A 21,226-nucleotide genomic window follows, 5' to 3' on the forward strand; every position below is an offset into this window, starting at 1 on the left:
TATGGTGCTTATATTCAAACATCTGCTTTAATCTTTGTTAATTTTCAGGGCTAGATGAGACTCAAGACTACTGAACCTGATGAGATGGACCAGATAACTCAAAGGTTAGCTAAAGAACACCTTATAAGTTGTATAATCACGTATTTATATGCTGGGATACTGCCTATGTCTGCCTCTAGCCTTGAAGTCTCTCCTGAAGTTGGGCCCCTGGGCACACCTGGGATATAAATGTAGCACAGAGGCCCCATTTCACTTGCGAGGGCTGCTAAAAGAAAGCTCAGCATTTACACTCCACCTTCCACCTTCAGAGCATTCCGTAGGTATGTGAGGCTGAGGACTCACACACATCAGGCAGCGAGGGTTTTGATGAACTGCTCTCTCAGCCACCCCTCTCCACCTCCCTCCGTTGAACGATGGCTTTGGCTTCCTCCAAATGATCCTCTGGACGGCTTAGGCTCTTGGTTGGCTCTGCTGTTAAGTGATTTAACTTTTAATAATGTCTCATAACTGTCTTAGAAGAGGTTTATGGCTCAGCCTCATTGTCTAATCTCCTACAGAAACATTGTTATTGGTTCACACTATTTCAGTTAGTTCTCCTCAAGCTCTAGAGCGAAGTTAATTGGACACGACTGACCTACGTTAGGGAATGACTGTTAGGTGAGTAATATTAAGCAAAGAGAATAAGATCTTTCTGTACCTCAGAACATGCTGGGAGCTGTGGGGAACAGCAGGAAATAGCAGCTCAAGAGGAGCAGGGTTGATTTAGGGAATGGGGAAGTGCTTTGCAATAATTGAGGTTTGTAAAACCAGCAGCTCTTTTAGAAAGAGAGTAAAAAAATACACTGGAGCCTTGAGTGTCTATAGGAGGCAAAAGTACAAGAAAGAAGAGACATACATCGTGGCAGACCTGTGAGGGTGCTATTTTTGATCACTTTTTTAATCAAACACTGCACTGTAGCACAGCTGTCCAAACCCGATTAAAGGACCCAAGGAATAAACAGAGCAGGATTTCATCAGAATGCATTTGTGTTTCCAACTGGAAACTGCATGCTGAAGGCAAGTCCAGCACACTGAAAAAACACTGAGTGATTAATGGATGTGACACCAGTCCACAAGACAAATATGAGCCCTGTAACATCACTGAGCAGCTCAAGACACAAAAACACTTTGCAGAGCAGACGAAACCTTGCTGCTAAATCCTGGAAGTTTAAGGTGCTGCTTCCCAATTTACTTTTACATACTAACCACCAGATGAGGTAAATCCTGGAAAAAAATCACCTACATTATAAAACCAGCCCCTATTCCTTAGTAAAAGACTTTACAGTGTGACCATATGAAAACTGCCAGTCTCAAAACTTTGTTGGCTAAAGCCTGAGAGAACTGTAGGTGTCAGCACTCGGTTTAAAGATGTGTAAGTATGTGCTTAACTCTACTGAGACGTGAAGTTTCACTGAGATCAGCAGCACTGCTGAAGGAAAGTTACATTTGGAGGAGTGTCTCGAAGGTCAGGCCTCAAGTACAAAACTACTTCAGATTCATGTGGGCTGCTGGATAATGCCAGCAGCAGGCACCTGGAGTGCAGTGCCAGTGACGTGACGTGATTTGCTATGGCAAATAATTGCGCTTCTATCTCATGGAAGAGTGAGTTCTCTCTCTTAAACCTTATGTATTCAGACAGGGAAGAAAGTCAGTGTTCCTAAAGTTTAGAGTGTGCTTCTTATAATTACGAAGACTTGAGCCCAAGGTAATGTGCAAACTGAAGGTGTCCCCACTTTAATGTCTGCGGACCCGATGCACAGCCGGGCATTCAGGGGGCACCTCTGATCCCTGCTGGGAGTGATATCCTGGTCTGGAGTCCTGCAGCTCAGGGTCCTGGCTCTGCAGCTGGAGTAGAACCAGCTCCTCAGCTGGGACTGGGATCACTGCCTCGAGATGGATTTTGCAGCTTGTAGGAACTGCAAAATCAGGCTCTTTGGGGCAAGTGGACTTATTGAGGGGCAAGTGTTTATCTCTGCTCACCGGCACTCCGTGAAGCACTGGCTGATCTGATCCTGGAGTGTTTCCTGGATGTGGGGCCCCTCTGTTTCTCTCAGCTTCTCCTTGAAGGATGCTTCGTCCTGTCTCTCCTGGACATCACCTTGCAGGGCCTTTACTTTCCCAGCACACTTCTGAAAACTACTGGTTGCCTCTAAGTGAGGAGGGAGAGTCTGAAAACAACAAGAGGAGAAAATAAAAGGTATGAATTAAAATAAACTTAATATTTACTGGAATGCCAGACTGACAGTGAATCTAAGCTTAAGCCTTAATTTTCTTGCAGGAAGCCAGGAAAAAAGACCCTGTGCTCATAAAAAGTGCCTGGATGCACACAATGCTCTATTGTTGGTGTTTCAGCATTAATTAACAACATTGCAATGTACAAAAACAACCCTTCCAGCGTGGGATCCCGGGATCTCAGTGAGACAGGTGAGAAAGCTGCTGTTCTGCAAATGCCAGCTTTATCCATGTCAGAAGGGTGCCAGAGAGTTTTTTAATTGAATTTTCAAATATTTGGACTTCCCATTGGTATTTTTTAATTAGCCAGTATTGTTTTTAATTTGGTCACTGCAATTTTTATATGCACTGCTTGGTCAGTGGTTTCCTGGTATTTTGTTGCAGCTGGTTGATTTCCTTTAGGAAATCAACTTCCCTTGAGGAACAACAACAACAACAAAGGAATAAACAACCCCCTGAACACTGTAATAAAAACCACAGCTCCCCAAGTTTCCCATGATTTGATAACCTTGGCAAGAAGGGCTTCTAAGCCAGTTGCAAGTCTTAGAATGGTTTCTGCCTTGTGATTGATTTTACACATGTAGATTGAGGGAGAAAAATGAAAGTCTTTCTGGTATTCAAATACAGAAGCATGAAAAATGCCATCTGTGTGGGTGGGCTGAAACTTTGCATTTTTTAGCTTGCAAAGGTTGATAAAGTTAAGATGTTCCTAGTGTTCTACGAGCTGTTAGTACCTTGTAAGTGTAGAGAAAAATCCATTTTAAAAATGAAGTTGTAAACTACCTGTGTGGTTTCTTTTTTAATTCTAGAACAAATTGTTTTCCACATACTTGGGAATTACTAATCATATTGTCTGATAAGTGTATGGCAAATTTAAGAAGGGAAAAGAGGAGAAAATATGACAATTTGGTTTTGTAGTATGTTTTTTTAGTCCTCGAAGTTAGTGACTGACATGTAGATGGCAGCAGATGTGAACAAAAGCTCTTGGTTTGCATGAAAAAAAAGTACATAATTCTGCTCTGGCCTTTCAACTTCAGAGCATATAGAAATTGTCCTTAATGGGCACGTCTCAGACTAATTTAGTAATGTGTTCTCTTTGCTCTGGTGATGTATTTCCCGGTGTGCTCCACGTCCTAATTCCAGAGGTCTCCCACAAAGGCAAAAAAAGCTCTGTTAAAGGTTTGGCCAGCTTATATTTATATAAGATCTGTTATTCGGTGTTTTTCCATGCTTCGACCAGGTTCCAAGAATCACTAACAAGTGCCAAGCAAATTTGGTTTGGGCAGGTCCCCCCTGGGATCACACACCATCCAAAGCAAGCGCAGAGGCCCCATTCAGGAAAGCAATTTACTGCCTTCCCCGCATCTGTGATGTGTGACTCGCACTCTGCTGAAGGAATCGGTCAAGGCCACCGCTGAGAAAATAGTCAGGAGGAAATAAGAGCAGCAGTGTGGTTTTGAAAGGTGGCTGCACATGTTCTCTTCCTCAACACGTGATCCAAAATGTCACCTTTCACCCTGAGATGTTGCCTTTGCTCAATTCTCAGTTTCCATGGAAGTCGAGTGTTTCCAGCCTTCGCTCTCACCAGCACCTATTTACAAGTACAGCACTAAGTGTTAACACTGTTTATTTGTATTTCACCACTGTCTGCCTCACTGGTATTAAATGAAGCCTAGGATGTGATGCTGCTTTCTCAGGGCTCATTTGGAAAGCAGAGGAGCACCCACGAGGCCTGTTTTCCAGCCTGAGATCCAGGAACAAGATCCCTCGGGTGCTTTCCCGCTGAGCTATTTGTGTCCCTGCAGCAATCCTCACAGGACTGCTTTCCTGAGGAATTCCCACCAGAGGGGCACGGGGATATCTCCAGCTTTAGGGAGGCTGATCCACAGCTGATGGAGAAAGACAGGCCCCTCTACAGCTCACACCCGAAGGTTTAAGGGTGAAATGTCAGGAGATGGGTCACCAGGTGAACAACTTGTTGGTGCTGGGAAGGGTCGGCTCCCCCTCCACCTGAACTGCTGGATGTGTGGTCCCTCACTTCTTCTGCACAGGCTCTGGCACTCACCTGACCCTGCAGTGAACCGATTCCAAGTGGAAAATAATCCCTTTTGTCTTTTCCTCTGCTCAGGTTACTCGTCCCCTGGTATAAGGAGGTGACTCAGCCAGCCAAGGAGCAGCTGAGGGCCAGCACCACAGCAAGGGAAGCCATGGACAAGGGACCAGAGCAACATGGAGAGCAGCAGCAGCAGGGACAGGAGGGTCCTCCTTGCCATCCAGGACCTTCCCTCCACTCAGCTCCTCTGAACTGCTCCCCACTGCATCCTGTGGGAGCCTTGCAAGATCAGCTCCTGCCACTGAGAACTTATTCAGCCTTTCATCAGTCCCAAAGCCAGATGAGGTAAGAGCTGTTTGAACTGGCAAGAACGTGCTCACGTGAGTAAGCTCAGGAGCAGGAAACTCTTACCTTAAGTGAATTAATACAGCCCATATCTACACCTGAGTCCCGAGTCATGAAGCTGCTGTGGGCACAGTCCAGGCAGCTCTAAACCAGCTGGCTCAGGTGCTGATAACAGCAAGGCCACAGAATATGTTGTGGTTGGCAAAATCCAGCCAATCCCCAAGTAAATGTTTGTGCAGCTACCTGTCCTGAGCACCATTCAGTTCTCAATCCATCTGCTGATAGGTGTGGAGAGCTGCACTCGGAGCCCTGAGGCTGAAGTACAGACATAACCTGGTAGAGAAGCTTGTGAAAAGAAGCTCTGCTCTATTTACCCCTTGCAATTTTTGAAATTTTCTTTTCCAAAGACTGTTTTACTACAAGTAAAAAAAAAAAAAGAAGTAAGAGCTACTTCTACCAGCAAGTAAGACTCCAGCCACCCACCTTCAGTGTTTCACTGAAGGGAGGGATAAAGGAGAACAGGGATAGTTGATATTCTCCTTTGACTGTTGCCTGTTTTTTCCAATCCTGCCGGTTTCTCATTTGGCACTGACAGGCTCCAGCTCCAGGGGGTGAGGGAGCATGGAATGAGGAGCACAGCTGGCTGGGATGGATGAGCCCTGAGGGATTGGGGGCTGCCTGATGTGGAGCACATGCAGTGCACCCTGGTTATGAGTGAAGACCAGGAGGCCAACACGTGTCAGGAACACAAGGCTGGGTCCTGTTCTGGGGGAGCAGGGGGAGGCAAGCTCTGAAGGGCAGTGAGGACATCATGCCATGGTTATTTGATTTTTTTTTTTTTAAGTTAAACATCACAAGTGAACGTACAGCTGGCCTGACTTTTTATTCTGCTACTTTGAAATCAATGCATTTGGGTCAACAAAAAAAGGGACTTGAAGAAAACAAGGATGAGGAAACGTCAAAAGAACTTCTGTGTACTTAGTCTCAATTTCACTTGTTAGCCCATCTTAAAAACTGCTTCCTTGGACTATAAGAACTGATCCAAGTGTACTTAAGAACAAGGGAAGGAATCAATTGGTAAAGTAGGGAGGGAATAATAAGAAGAAGTAGATAAAAGAAAGTGTGGAAGTGAATTTAGCAACAGGACCTAAAAATAGACACTTGAGCAGCAGGAGCTGCTGAAGAGATATAACAAGATGTCCAGATGGTAGAATTGTTTTGCTGTCAGTTCTCTCCCAGTTGTGAAGTATTTTCAGAGTAAATGATTTTCTTTTGTTGAGTAAAAGACAAATTGAGGAAAGAAAACAGAGTCCTCAGGCACCTAATGATGATATGGAATGTTTTAGACTCTTAAAACACTTGGAAAAAAAGAAAAAACCCCTATGAAATAGCATAAGAGATACCTTCCTCCTTTGCAACTGAAGAAAACCACTGTTAAACTTGTAGTCTTTTGTCCCCAGTGTTCTTGTTCTAATCCCAAAAGTGTATCTCATCCCAAACCTCAGTGGCCTCAGAGTTTAACATGTTCCTAACCCTGCCTCAGTGATGAGGAGACAGCTGCACAATCTGGGACCTCGTGTCCATCTTCAAGCCTTCAAAAGGACACAGAGTCCCTGGGACAGCCCTGGTGGAGGTTCTGCTCTCTTGTCAGGGAGCAGAATTCAGAAGAAAATATGTGTGAAAAGCCTTTGGCTATCTGAGGATGCAAGAGAGAATAGGAAGTGAAAGGGCAGGAGGGATGGACAGTGTGGCAGGATGGATTCCAGCAATGCTTCCCTGCTGACCAGTCTGTGACCTGGGCCTTGCAGTGTCCCAGAACAGCTTTCCACGTGCCCCACATGCCTGTTCTGGAGCTCTAAAGAGCTCTGTGAGACAGCATGGTGAGTGCTGCTTCCACAGCCCTCTATGCTTAATGTGCACGTTAAGACAAAAGCCAATTTATTTCAAACATCACTTCCCTCGGCGCCTCTAATGTTCCTGCCTCTGAATCAAAGGGAGGCATTCTCCAGTAAGATGCTAATAAATAGTTTTTCCTTGGGGGAAGAAGCATTTTCCCATCTTTAAGAAATTTCTTTGGCCATGTGAAATTCAAATTTGTTAACTTGCCCTACAAACAGCAACTCATTTAGAAACAAATTACAAATATTAGATGGAGACAGTGAACTTGATAATGCAATGATGCCACATCAGTTGTAGAATAATGCATCTTAATGAAGGCTTCCCATGTGAATAAACCATTATATTTACAAGCTTTTCACAGTTAATGACCCAGAACTGGATAACGAAACTCACATTTTTAGTGTGGTCCTCTGTCAGCAAAAGTATACATATTAATAATTGATGTTGCTGTAAAAATAGGACATAATATGAAGATTCCTGAGTTTGTGGGAAAATAGGACTACATGGTCCATTAACTTAAAAGGCTTATCTAATGTTTGATGGGCTTTGTCTTTAAAACCCTTGTTTAAATTAATAAGGCAAAATGGACATTTGTCTAAAAGAGAATTTTATTCCAACTCATCAGTCACAAGTATGCTGATGAGATTCTTCTGTTCTTTACTCATCTCCCCTTATTCTCCCCAAAGAGAATCTGGGTTTTAGGGAAGTGGAAGACCCAGCAGCAGAAGGAAGGAAGATGTTCCCCACAGCTCCCAGGTAAGGCAGTGTGATGAAGGGCCATGAGGAGGGGACTGGAGCACCTCCCCTATGGAGACAGGCTGAGAGAGCTGGGGCTGCTCAGCATGGAGAGGAGAAGGTTGTGTGGAGACCTCAGAACACCTTCCAGTGTCTGAAGGGGCTGCAGGGAAGCTGGAGAAGGACTCTGCATCAGGAACTGGAGTGACAGGAATGGCTTCAAACTGAAGGAGGGTGGATTTGGATCAGATACACAGAAGAAATCCTTCCCTGGGAGGGTGGGGAGGCCCTGGCACAGGCTGCCCAGAGAAGCTGTGGCTGCCCCTGGATCCCTGGAAGTGTCCAAGGCCAGGTTGGACAGGGCTTGGAGCACCCTGGGCTAGTGGAAGGTGTCCCTGCCCATGGCAGGGGGTGGCACTGGATGAGTTTTAAGGTCCCTTCCCACCCAAACCATTCTGGGATTCCACGAAACTCCATGTCCATTTTCCCTTTTCAACTCAGGACCCCAATCATTTTCCTGGCCTGAAGAACCTCCCTTGTGCTGAGTCAGCTGCCCCCCTCCCTCCCAGGCGGTTTATTGTTCATTATAAAGCACTTAGAGGTGTGCAGGCTGGCTGAGCACGCTCAGGGCTACCCTGGCACAGGGAGGAGGCCCCACGCTGTGGAACTAACTGCTCCTCAATTGTCCCATTACGCTTACGAGGGAGACAGGCTTCATGTCAGGGAAATAAATACATTTCATTTTCCTCTGCATTTTAAGGCTAACACTCACATTATGCCTGAAAGGTAGATTTATTGCAGCTCTTATTGCTGGGTAGTTAATTTAGGACAGCTTCTTTTCGTGGACCTGGAACAGCAGAGCCCAAACACATGCTCCCTGGTTTTATGGGACGCCAGGAAATGTTCTGCCACAGCCACTCCTGGCTGTAATTGTAAGATTTCAGAAGATGTACTGGTTGTGTAGCATTTTGCTGTAGATTGCTGATTTTTGGTGCTTGTATAGTTTGCTTCTCTTGAGTAGAAACTTCATTTCCTAAGCAAAGTATTTTTAAAGTAGTTTTAATAGTCACTTATTTTCATCAGTAGTGAAAGTGAGATTTTTTTTTTTAATATTTGGACCACACAGGCAAGTAACTCCTTAGCAGTAGACTAAAAGAATTTACTACTAAAGTAACCAGGGGCTGTTCTTCACTTATAACTGTTATTCTCTAGTGGAAGGTGTCCCTGTCCATGGCAGGGGAGTGGAACAAGATGGGCTTCAGGATCCCTTTCAACCTAAACCATCCTGTGATTTCATGATATGATTCTACTGAATTTTGAACTGTGATCCAAACTACATTTAAAAGTTTGATGTAGGATTTAGTTGTGTTCTTGCTTTGTTATTTCCTTAGTGTAATTTGTCTGGCTGAAGAATGTGTTTTGAAGAGGTCTCTTGTCTTGTGAATCACAGAATGGTTTGGGTTGGAAGCACCTTAAAGCTCATCTCGTTCCAACCCCCCAAATGAAAATTGTATTAATGTAGGTTCCATGGTACACAAACAGTGATAGCCACATCAATTATATGGCTGAATTCCTAAATTAGGCACAAAAAAGGAAAAAGTAAGCAAAATATATTGCATTCATTAAAGCTTCCCTACTCTCTGATTCACTTCAATGGCTTTGCCAATTAAAGTAATTGTCATATGCGTTCAAACAAAGCATCTGTAGTAGGAGGTCTTGTTAAAAAAATATTGAAAATGGTTGTTTTATTGATTTATGGAATATATATTTAGAAAAATATTGATATGTAGCATTTTTAAAGAAGATAAGAAAATCTGAAGTGGAGAAAACATTTACATTCTTGAGTTTATATAATTCTGCTTGTGTTTATTTCTGATATTATACCTGGGCAATGCAGTTCAACTTGTACTAAAAGAGGCAAGTATGTTTTGGGCTCTGAAAGGCAGTGATTTCATTGTTAGTGTGAGTCCAGCCAATGAAAGCCAAATTATTCAGCTTGTTTCTTGCTTCCCAGAGTGTTTCTGTTTCAAAAATAAGTAGGTTAAAAATTCTTATTGAAAACAGGACAGATTAGTTATCGCTGCCTGGTGAAATAACAGATAACTTTGTGCTGACATCCAGGCTGCAAGTAAAGCAAAAGTCATTTTAATCTTATGCTTGGCAAAACCAGGCCTGATCTGTACCAGTGCTGGAACTGCCCACTTTTAAGAGCTGAAGAAATATTTTAAATTTCACTTTATGGAGTTTGCAGTTCGTTAAACCCTGTGTAATATTTATTTAGCCATAGCCTATAATGTTTACACAGAAAGCTATTCTGGGAAATGCTAATTTTTTTTTCCTGACTGGATGAAATGAATTATATTTATCAGGAATTCAAATAAGAAGGAATGTTTGGCAGACTGTTTTCTCAGATATAAATAAAAGTGTTATCTGAGACAACATGCCTAAATTAGGGTATGTTTAAAAGAGGTAAGAAGGAGAGAACAGCTTTTTATTTAAGACCACATGGATCCTTTCATGTGGAAGGGATCATAGAATCATGGAATGGTTTGGGTTGGAAAGGACCTTAAAGCTCACCCAGTGCCACCCCCTGCCATGGGCAGGGACACCTTTCACCAGCCCAGGCTGCTCCAACCCCTGTCCAACCTGGCCTTGGATAAAGGGGAAGAAAGGATGATGGAAATAGTACGTAAGAAAATCAGAGAACAGCATGTGTGGCACCACTGAACTTTTGGGAAGGGCTGGAATTAGGGAATAGCACATTGTGAGCTGTGTGACTGTAAATGCACAGAGGTGCCTGTGAGACAAGAAGGCGTTTGCTTCCATGTGTGCATGTCCAGAGCACACAGGACTCACTCCTATGAATTGTTGAAGCATTTAAACTTGGCTCTGATGGGATTGATCGAGTGAAAACCTGAGCAAGGGCATATCCAGGCCTTGGGGGAACTCCTGCCTCAAAGCTGCAAAAGAAGGTCGAGTCCCCTTCACTGGGGCTTGTCTGGTGTTGCAGTACCTTTGGAAGTCTGATATCTTGTGAGAGGTGTATTTCTGAGCATCTTGAGGAGCAAGTGAGCCTGGTGTGTTGATGTGTGATGAGGAAAACCTGATGCCACAGTGGGAAGCCACGATGGCTCCACATGGCTCACACATCCTGCTGAACTTTGTCCATCTGAGAAAAATGACAGAAAGAACCACGGGGCTTGGTCCTACTAAAAGGTGCTTTTCTTAGGCTGTGCAACGTTTTCCTTTCCTTTTCTGAAGGGATGTGTTTCTGGATGTGCTGCTGGGACTGCAGTTGTTTTCCTGGCTGGAAGGAGAGGCTGTTCTGAGTCAGCCCAGCCCAGGTAGAAGAGGCTTGGGGAAATACAGAGCAGAGCAGTGCAGGTGGAGAGATGGACTTGTCTTTTTGTGTTCTTGCTTCCTCAGCTCCCCAGCCCAGTCAGCAGCTTTAGGGGAAGGGAGTTTGCTTTACTCTGGGCAGTGCAGAAACAACAAAATTCTCAGGGGGTTCGATAACAACTTTTACTTCCAAACTTTAGAACGTTGCAATAGAATAAGGTACTTGGCAAACTTTAGCTTATCCAGACACAACAAGGCACTTACCAAGGCATTGACTGGAATTTCTTGGTCTGGCTTACAGTATATTTTGAGAACAAAAAGGTAGGGGAAGAAAGAGAAGGGGAAAGGACAGAGGAAGGTAGACAGTCACCACCCCAGGATCCAGGGGAGTGTGCCAAATGTCACATGTGTCACTGTCCTTTTATCTGTCCTGGTCCACTGTGTCTCAAACCCTTCTCCAGCTCCATTCCCTTCTCTGGACACATTCCAGCCCCTCAGTGTCCTTCCTGAATGCCCAGAACTGGACACAGCACTTGAGGTGTGGCCTCACCAGTGCCCAGCACAGAGGGAGAATCCCTGCCCTGGTCCTGCTGCCCCCTTATTGCTGACACAGGCCAGGTGCCCTTGGTCTCTTGGCCCCCTGGGCCTGCCCGGGCTCATGTTCTTCCCACCTGGTTGTTTTGATCCAGCCAACTGTTCCTCTGGTCTCCTGCATCCTCCTACCCTGTCATAAATCAGTCTGATGGCAAACTGTTTATCCTAACATTTTGTGCTAAAACCAGCCTTTCCTCTTTGCAGTAGCCTGTGTTCTGAGATTATAAGTATAACTTCCTGCAGGGTCTGCCCTGTCAGGATAGTCCTGCAGGGAGAGCGACGGGTGTGGGTCCATTGTTAGGCTCGGGCTGTTCTGCACTACCCTGAGACAAAGCAGTTGCCAAAAACCAGTTCACACATCCAGCTACACCAGGCCGAGAAGTAGCTTGCTCTGCAGCAAAATTAAACAATCATAACAAGCTCTAAACGGGGTGTTTAGTGACAGGGAATTTACAAATTCCAGAAACAGACCTGTGGAAGCACGTGCCAGTTCAAGAACTGCAGAAATAGCAGGTTAAATTGAGCTGTAATGGTACAACAGAGCAAGGAAACGTAGGTTTGTTCAGACATCACGTGTGTGTTTTCAGACAGCTGAATGTGTTTTCTTGCCACATGAGCGTGGTCAGTGTGGCTGTGACACAGCCCTGTGCCCTGAGCAGTGGTTATGGTGGAGCTGGCAGCAAACAGCACCATGACAGGAACGTGGGGAAGATCAGGAAACAGGTCAGGATACAGTGATCAAGATATATGTGCTCTTAGGAGGCTCACTGCTCTTCACAAATTAAACTGGTATATCAAAGTGTGATTTATCGGAGGTTTAGAAAAACATGTGCTGAGGGAATCATGCTGTTTCTGCAATTAGGCTTTAATAAATAATAATAATAATAATAATGAGGCTTTACTTTAGAGCCAAGAAAAATCTCTGGAACATAGGCTTGTACTCTGTCATCAAGCTCTAAAGATGAAATAGAATCAAATTCCAGAAAAGATACATAAATTTTTGTGAACCAAGAAGACAGTGAAGAAAATAATACTGAATTAAGTAAAAGACTGGACAGTTCTTGGGTTTTACATCTCTTCTCCTATTCTTTAGGCCAACAAAATTGAATTTTCCCAGAAATCATTATTCAGAACTTCAAGTGGACCAGCTCTTTTTGCAAAGCAGTTTTTATCTGAAAGTAACACAGACGTTTTTAGAAAAGCCCTAATTGTAAGAGAAATTATATTTATTGCAACAAAAGTCAAGTCTCCTTTGGGATGGGCTTGGGGTAATGGATGGCTGGGTCTTCTAATTTATCTAAGTCGTGCAGCATTAGAAAAGCAAATTCAACATATTTACACATGAAGATCTGTGGTCATTTTTCAGAGGCCTGACGTGACCATACATCAAAGGGACCTGACCTTTGGAGCTCGCTGCCTATCTATCAGTGGGAACCACTGTCTGCTGGCCACTCACTTCCTTTGGAGCCCAAGGAAGGGAATGCAGCATGAAAAGTGCAGGGAAATATAAAAACACTAGAGAGATGAACAGATTCTTTTATTTTATTTAGAGGTATCATTTTTTTCCCCTACATCCTTTGATTATATACTTGATAAAGAGCAATGAGTCAGAGTGCAGAGCAGCAAACATCAATTCTCTTGCTCCTAAATGGAAGTCAGGAAATGAACACACTAGATGTGTTTGGTTTTAATTCCCTCCTTCCCCATGATCATATAGATTATATTATGCTCCCCATAAACTGGCTGTTTACATCCCAGTTATTAGTTACTCCCACCACTGGCCACCATGAAACAAGGGCTTGGCTGTGAACCCTCCAATATCTGGTGCCAGGCTTGGATTTCCTTCCCAAGACTCAACAGAAACTGTCATGGGATTTGATAGGAAACAATCCCTTGTTTTACAAAGGGTGTAATTTCTAACTCATTTTCAGCACATCCCAAGTATTCACCATTAGTTAAAAATCTCTGGGAATTTTACCTTAAGCAGAGGCAGAACTGGCCCCCATGGCTCTGTTCAGCCATGTTTACTGTTGATGACCAGCAGATATTAAGGGCAATAATCCATAAGGTGTTATGTGTATTTAACATGGCAAAGCTTAGGAAAATGTATATTTTCCTTTCTAAAGGTAAGATTTTAAGGTTACTCCTAACTGTTGTGAGATCTTTGCTATAGGCACAATCACTTTTCATAACCCTATAAGGTAGCCACGGGTAATTCCATTGCTGGGCAAGAAAATCACCCAAATTGTCTGGGAGAAGAGGAAAGCATGTTTGAATTCAAAATTAAACTACTAGTTTATAAATTAATCATTTAAGAGCTGTAGAACTCGGGAAAGAACAGGTTCCTTCTGGAAAGAGTGTTTTGTTGGTTTTTTTTTTCACTCTGCAATGTAACTGACCACGGACATCTGTTCCCTGTGCTTTTGCAGTATGATGGGAGGAATATTTTGATTATTTTTATATGGACTTAGAGAAATATTGATGTATTAATATGCCAGTTTCAATGTTTCTCTTCCCTATTCTTGACATACACATTCAGTGACTTGCAAAGGGGTGGGATAAGAAGACTTTGCTGCTTTAATTAGATTGGATATCAGGAAAAATTTCTTCACTGAAAGGGCTGTCCAGCCCTGGCACAGCTGCCCAGGGCAGTGGGGGAGTCCCCATCCCTGGAGGAACTTTAAATCCATGTGGATGTGGCACTTGGGGATGTGGGTTAGTGGTGGCCTTGGCAGTGCTGGGTTAAGGGTTGGACTTGATGATCTTAAAGGGCTTTTCCAACCTTAAGGACTCTGTGAATTCTGCTCCCAAAATAAGGCAGCTCACATACCTTGAAGTCATGACTGAGAAGCTGATTAATAAAATTTCCTTGCTCTATCATGCCTGGGTCAAATTCCCTCAAACCTGAGGCACATTCTACACAGCCTGTTTCCACATCTGCCACACACATTGGGCCATGCATAGACAGCACAAAACCATTCAGCATAAGACAAATTGTGCTACTCCTGTGCCATCTATCATTCCAGTTTAGCTCTGTATTCCTTAGAGACTCCTTTTAAAACAGAAAGAATCTTAGAAATTAATTTCTCATCTCGTGCTGAATTTTGAAAGTCTGAAGAACAGACAGAGTGTGGCATTTTCTATTCTCTAGGCAGCAGCACTTACGATCCCCAGGAATATCATTTCCTCTTCTCTCATTTTCTCTGTTCTCTTGCGCTGGGCATATCCACGCCAAACCTGAATTGTAAACAAAGCTCTGATGAGACAAATGGGCCTTGCTACAGCTTCCTTTACTGGGGCAGACACAGGAAAAAACAAATAGAGGAAGGAAAGGCACAATATACAATTGAAACTATTGCTTTTTAACAGGTTGCCATCTGATATTTTTTTTAACAAATTCTGAGGTTTGTTATCCCTCACACTGGTATATCTTGCTTCTAAACAAAACACTATCATGGTTTCAGGAAGTGTTCAGACTTAATATTTCGACTGAGCTCTTGTTCTCATCAAGCTGAATTGTCCGAATTATTGATGTGTAAGGACTTTTTCTGGAATTTATTACTGATCTCCCTTTGTCACCTTTTCAAGATATGGAATGAACTTCTTCCCTGGAGATCACAGGAAAAGGCATGAATTCTGAGATGCACTGAATTCCAAGGGGAGGCCAGAAAGAGCAACTGAGGTCATAAAAATCAGAATGGAAAAACAATATGTAGGTTATAAAGTCATCCTGCATTGCCAGTGCAGGACTGTTTCCAGTGATCTCACATCCAGGGCCCTGTCTCATTTTGTTAAGTGGTTTAAGTGATGTATTTTACCTTGCTGGATACCCTAAAAGTGGTCATTTCAGAACACTTCCCATCCTCTGACCTGTGTTTGTCTACAACTGTTCTTCTGAACAAAACATTGCCATTTGGGTTTGCCAGAACAGTTTTAAATTAAAATTCACCTTCTGAATGCAAGTGGCAGCATCATCTGGACTCCGACCCGTCTGCTCCTCTTGTTTAGTTGTTCTTTTCTCTTCCAGGTAAATTTTCCTCATGAACACAGCTCGGCTGCGGCCCTGGCGAGCCCGTTCTGCCACCTGGATCAACTTGATGGCCTCTGCAAGTGTCATGGCCTCGGCAGGTTTCTTCAACAACACAGCCAAAAAGGGAGGAACAAAGAAAAGTAAGTGAGTTATAAGTTTTGTTAATGGCCTACCTCAATTAGCAAATGAGACAGCGAATGAACTACTCGTAGAAACTTTCTAAGATGAAAATACCCTGTCACACACAGCAGACACTCCTATCTCAGGGCTACCTTGCAATATCTTGGAAGTCTGATATCTTGTGAGAGGTGTATTTCTGAGGATCTTGAGGAGCAAGTGAGCCTGGTGTGTTGATGTGTGATGAGGAAAACCTGATGCCACAGTGGGAAGCCACGATGGGTCCACATGGCTCATACATCCTGCTGAACTTTGTCCATCTGAGAAAAATGACAGAAAGAACCACGGGGCTTGGTCCTACTAAAAGGTGCTTTTCTTAGGCTGTGCAATGTTTTCCCTTCCTTTTCTGAAGGGATGTGTTTCTGGATGTGCTGCTGGGACTGCAGTTGTTTTCCTGGCTGGAAGGAGAGGCTGTTCTGAGTCAGCCCAGCCCAGGTAGAAGAGGCTTGGGGAAAAGCAGAGCAGAGCAGTGCAGGTGGAGAGAGGGGCTCCCCTTTCTCACTCCTGAGAACCCTGATGCTCTCCATGGAAAAGCTGAATTAGTGTCCTTTCTTGCTGTTACTCCCCAGCTGGAGACAGTTCACATTTAATCCTTCTACACATATTGTGTGGCACTTACTGCTTTCAGCAGGGCTTTCTAAGACAGGATTACACAGAGGGACAGAGGATGTGCAGAGCAGATTGCTCAGATTCACTCCACTGTCTTTGATTTATGGTGGACTGCCTGGAACAGCAGTGCCACGGACACTGAAGAATTCCATGGCCTGTTGCACAGCAGTGAGGATTTCCTGAGTGTCCAAGGCTGTGTGCAGGAGTGCTGACAACCCTCTAGCAATCCCAGTGGTCACTGAGCTGAAAGTGCAGCACAGGCACTGCATTCACACTGTGGGAGATGATTTTATTCATGTTTATTGACTCCTCTGCCTCTGTGGCAGCCTGGCACGGGAGACCTGGATCCTGCCAGAGCCTGGTGCTCCCAGGTGAGCTGGCTGCACACCAGACAGCATTATCTGTGATGGATGCCACGTTGAACAGGGGCAAGAGCAAAACTGTGGGAAACTAAAAGGCTCCAGGATATAATGTGCCAAAAGAGGATCTCCTCAAACCACCACCAGAGTGCCAGAGGAGCAGAGAACTCACCCAGAGCTCTCCTGGGGAGGCCAGGGGGGCTGCAGCTGCCCAGTAAAGCATCTGTGCTTTGTCTCTGCAGGCTCTGTCTGACTGGGGCTCTTTCTAGCCCTGGGAACTTTCCCTCCCTTATTTTGTGGAACCAACACACACAGTCTCTGGTGGAGAATTCACTGGTGGGGCAATGCAGCAGTTTGACTAAGTGGTCCATCAGGACTGTCTCTTATGGCTGTCACATCCATGAATCCAGGTTCTCCAGGCATGTAGGCACAGTTGTTTATTTCAAGGGATCAGCAGGACCTGCTTGTAGGCAACATACCATTTCCAAAAGGTCAGAAGTATATCAAATCCAGACCAGCCTTCACTGGAGCACTCATGTACTTCTCTGTAATCACTTTTGCTCTGCCAAAACTCAATTTTCTACTCCTCCCAGCAGCTGCAGCTCTGTGGCTGCACGGCAGAAACTGCACTCCCTGTTCAGGGCTGTGAACAGCCCAATGCCAACAGCTGTGCTGACCTGAACTCCCAGTTCTGCCCGCTCCAGCCAGGAATCCTGGGTCAGGAAAGCTTAAGCCCAGCCTGATTTCAGTAGGACTAATTACATGATGAGGGTTAGCTAGACAAATAGAGCACCTACTAAACTTGGCCAAAGTGCTGCCCTTTCTCTGACACTCTCTCACACACAGAGCAGAGTCGAATGATTTCAGCCTTAACCAGACTCGGGATGTGACTGGATATTGTTAGACAGGGAAATCTGTTACTTTCTGTTGGTGCCTTATCTGTAAACAGACTATTACTTCCTAGCTGCTATAAAAGTACTTCTCACTCCAATGGCTCATGTGCTCAGACATGTGTGGCTATAAACTAAACAAATTAAGTATGATATGTAGGTATGGGATACATTTACCTGCTCTTGCAAACCAGCATTCAGCAAAATCTCATCAAGGGTTTTCTCCCTCTGCTGCAGAACTTCCAGATTTTCTTCAATGAAATACTTTGGGATGGGTATTTCTATGTCTTCCTAGAAGAAGAAAGGCAGGAGATACTTTTTAGAGCTGCATTTAAATTACATTTCTGATTAACTGAACACCTTTACAAATCAATGAAATAGAACAGAGATTGTTGAATATTTTGGAGCATTGGGGAATTTGACCTCTGTAACAGCTGCTGTTACTTTGCAATTACTTAAGGCCTAATTCAACAAAAACAAATAAATCAACCCGGTTTCTGAACCATGTGAGCCCAGAAATCTTTCTTTTTATAATGGCTCAATTATATTATCAAATTGCTAAAATATTTGGCAGAGTTGCCGGAAATTTAAACATGATTTCCACCAAACTGAATAGCCCTGGTTGTGTGATCATCCCACTTCTTGTTTTAATCAACATGAAAAATAGATCCATTCTCTTGCACTTTTTTAACCATTACAAGGAACCAAAGCCTAATTCTTTTTGTCTACAGGTATTTTGACCTGTCGACAATGTGTCACTGTCTGTGACTGAGATATCTCAGTCACTTCTTAAAATGAGGCATGAGTAGAAAGAAGAGCCTGTCTTTACTAGTTTCCATCTTTAAAAAGATGTCACTGATTTGCATTTTTTGTGATTCTTCTCCTGTACAATTGCTGAGAAATGACAAAAGACAGAGAAGCAGACAAAAAGCTCCCCAGAAGTTAAGATGCTGCAGAGTGACACAACCTGTTCCTTGTATCATACTGAAGACTAGGGATAACTCTTCTTCAAGAACAACTACTGGCAACTATATTTCTTGAAGGGGTAAGAGGTCTTCGTAGGTCTGGTTCATACTGGTCCATGTTCCCTATATTCTGTTTCAGGAATTCTGAAATGGGGGGATACAGGCAGGAGTTACCCTGTCGTGCTACTCAGGAGGAGTTGCACAGTCAAATTATGCAGTAGTTTGTCCCCAGGTACTTGTGGAGCCCAGGACAGGCACAAGACCTGGTGCTGCACTATCAGTTCTCCCTGATCTGTCTGCTGTGGAAACTGGTGGGCTCTGACCTGCTCAGGGAGATCTTTGAGTTGATCCTTGTAGCCTCAGTGCCAGCTGTGGTGTGGACAGGGAGGAGGAGAAAAGCACTTCTGCCTTGGCCCAGGCACATGGTGACCGTGCTGCTTGTGAGCCCCGAGGCCTTCCGGCTTCCAGAATATGTGGGGCAGGCTGTGGCCAAGGAAAACTGCCCCTGTGAACTACCAATTCCCAGATTCATTACTAATTCCCTCAGCAGCACACTGTGCAGACCAGGACAGACCATAACAAAGCTTCCAAGTGGGACTGTGTTTGTCCCTGATGGTTTTATCGATGCAGAGGTCTGATCGGCTGCGGTTTCTAAACATTTGTCTTGCTAAGCTCCCTGTTTGCACCCTCCAACACCCTTGATAGTTGATGGAAATGATTATACATTGTACTTTGAGTGCGAAGCACTGTGGGTAGATTTACAAATCTGGCCATTTTGAGGTGTAAGAAATCAAGGGGTTTGTCTGGACACCCTCACGTAGGGCTGACAGGTATCTCTGATGTCTAACCTGGCCTTTAATTACAAGTCATCCTGGACTGTGACTTTTACTGACTGTAAAGATGAGATCAAAGCCATAATACCGGGGCTGAAAGGAGCCTGCTTCTCTTCATAATCTCTCTTTGGGGCCCAGCATTGAAAAGATAGGCTTGGGATGTTTATCCTGAAGTCAAATTTGCAGCTTTTTAGCCACTCCTGGCTCCACATGGGGATTTGCGGATCCAAATACCTTCACAATTAGCCCAGGAAATAGAGTGACTGGATGTTGGAAGGCAACTGTACAAAAACACGAGGTACAGAACTAGAGAAATATGAAGCTTGGCCTTACAGTGACATAGCACAAAGTAGGCAATATCATCACATAAGATATAAAATGAGACAATTTTGTTGTGTTCTCTGCCTACAATTACGCTGGATTTTAGCCCACGATAATACAGGGAAAAGAAGGACCAGATGTACCCTTGAGATTCTTTGAGAAACAGGAGTTATTTGTCAAGTAATTTTGTTCTGTTACCAAGAATATGTGAATATTTTATAAAAACATCAATCTGTATTCCTATCGACTGCAAAATACATTTTCTTTGAAAAAAAACCTGAAATCTTTTCTTTCGTGGTAGGTAGGTATGTTATGCCTTCTTAAAATTAAGGTGTGGTGCAGGAATTTGAATTTATGCTTGTTTTTTAGTAGGTGTCAGGCAAGACTTTTCAGACCTGCCAATATTTTGCTGCAGGTGGATTTACTGCTAAGTCATGAAAACAGCAATCCTTAAGGATTTCAAAACGTGAGTTGAAGGATTAGTTTCCCCAGAGATGTTTATATTCTCTCATAGCTGAAAAATAGTTTAAAATAGTGATTAAAGAAGAAGGTAGAGCTGGTTAAAATTCATTGTGATTCCTATCCTAAATTTACAGAATGTGGAGTGGCAAAAAGAAACATGTTTGCAAATCTCAGAAAATGTTGTAATATCAGGCAACTCATCTCAGAACTGGGAGGGTGGAAGAGGCAGGAATTTGAGCTGGTTTTAACAGAGCAGTGGTACCTGAATGTGACAATAGATGGAGCTGTCTGCGAGAGAAGGAACCACCTTTGCCAGCTGGTTTTTCCTGCTCTCAGAGCTCAGCTCCAGCACTTTGCCTCACTGTCACACTCGTGTTTCGTGGGCTGCCAAGGGCTGCTTCTCCATCAGGGGCTCCTTGACCCGGGGCACTGAACATGCTCCCGGCTCCTGCCTCCTTTACAGGCAGAGATGTGTCTCAAATGTTTCACTAGGCTTGTCTGTGCAAGTCTCAGCACTGCCTGCGACCTCTGGAAGAGGCCTGGCCAGGCCGATTCCCCCGTGACACAAAGGGCAGGCTGAGGGGGACTGTACCTTAATCAACAGTTCCCATTTTCTGTGTAATCCCACATGAAAATCTGTCAGAGTCAAGCTACTGACACCAACAGCAAAGCAGTGAAAGTTAATCCTGCCAGAGGGCAGGTTAGATGGGGTATTGGGAAGGAATTCTTGGCTGTGAGGGTGGGGAGGCCCTGGCACAGGTTGCCCAGAGAAGCTGCGGCTGCCCCCGGATCCCTGGGAGTGTCCCAGGCCTGGAGGATTGATCCTCACAAGAGGGGCAGACCTACCAGGGGGCGACTTAGCTCCATCAGGAGGTCATCCAGGTGCTGGCACTCGGAGTTGTCCAGCTTCACCATCTCCATTTTGATCTCCAGGATGCGGCCCATGACGCCGTCCAGCACGGGCCGGATCGCCGCGCGCTTCTGCTGGTGGATGAGGTGGTCGTAGGCGGCCGCCAGGCTACGGAAGATCTCCATGTACTGGATGTAGGAAGTGGCCAACATCTTGGACACCTTCCCCAGGTTCGTCTCTGGCTGCAGGAAATCTTCCCTCTCTTTCTGGAGCAGGATGTCCAGGTCTTTCTGGGCGTCTGCCCACATCTTACAGTAAGTGCTGGTTGAAAAGAGGAGACCGTGTTAGCCTGACGTGAAAGCAAGAGTTAGCACACGACGGTGCCAGGGCTCTGTGTGTGGGGAGTTCTCTAAACACAAACCTGCAAACGTGAGCCATTACATTTATAAAGAGATTTTAACTACAAAATATTTGAAAAACCATTAGCAAAAGTT

At 44.3% G+C, this 21,226-nt stretch overlaps 1 protein-coding gene across 2 annotated transcripts in view; it reads right to left on the reverse strand.

Annotated features, from left to right (window-relative positions):
* The window catches only part of IQCA1 (IQ motif containing with AAA domain 1), a 105,498-nt gene that overhangs the window by 73,160 nt on the left and 11,112 nt on the right, over nucleotides 1-21,226 (reverse strand). For both annotated transcript variants that reach the window (XM_027705457.1, XM_027705456.1), the window contains exons 2-6: nucleotides 20,729-21,053; nucleotides 17,479-17,592; nucleotides 15,186-15,368; nucleotides 14,402-14,473; nucleotides 2,020-2,207 (exon numbers count right to left, since the gene is read on the reverse strand). In XM_027705457.1, coding sequence (XP_027561258.1) covers nucleotides 2,020-2,207; nucleotides 14,402-14,473; nucleotides 15,186-15,368; nucleotides 17,479-17,592; nucleotides 20,729-21,053 — 882 coding nt within the window. The remainder of the gene's footprint in view (nucleotides 1-2,019; nucleotides 2,208-14,401; nucleotides 14,474-15,185; nucleotides 15,369-17,478; nucleotides 17,593-20,728; nucleotides 21,054-21,226) is intronic.

The sequence above is a fragment of the Neopelma chrysocephalum genome, unplaced genomic scaffold (genome assembly GCF_003984885.1).
Source record: "Neopelma chrysocephalum unplaced genomic scaffold, ASM398488v2 Primary Assembly neopelma1_335, whole genome shotgun sequence".
Taxonomy (NCBI): Eukaryota; Metazoa; Chordata; class Aves; order Passeriformes; family Pipridae; genus Neopelma; species Neopelma chrysocephalum.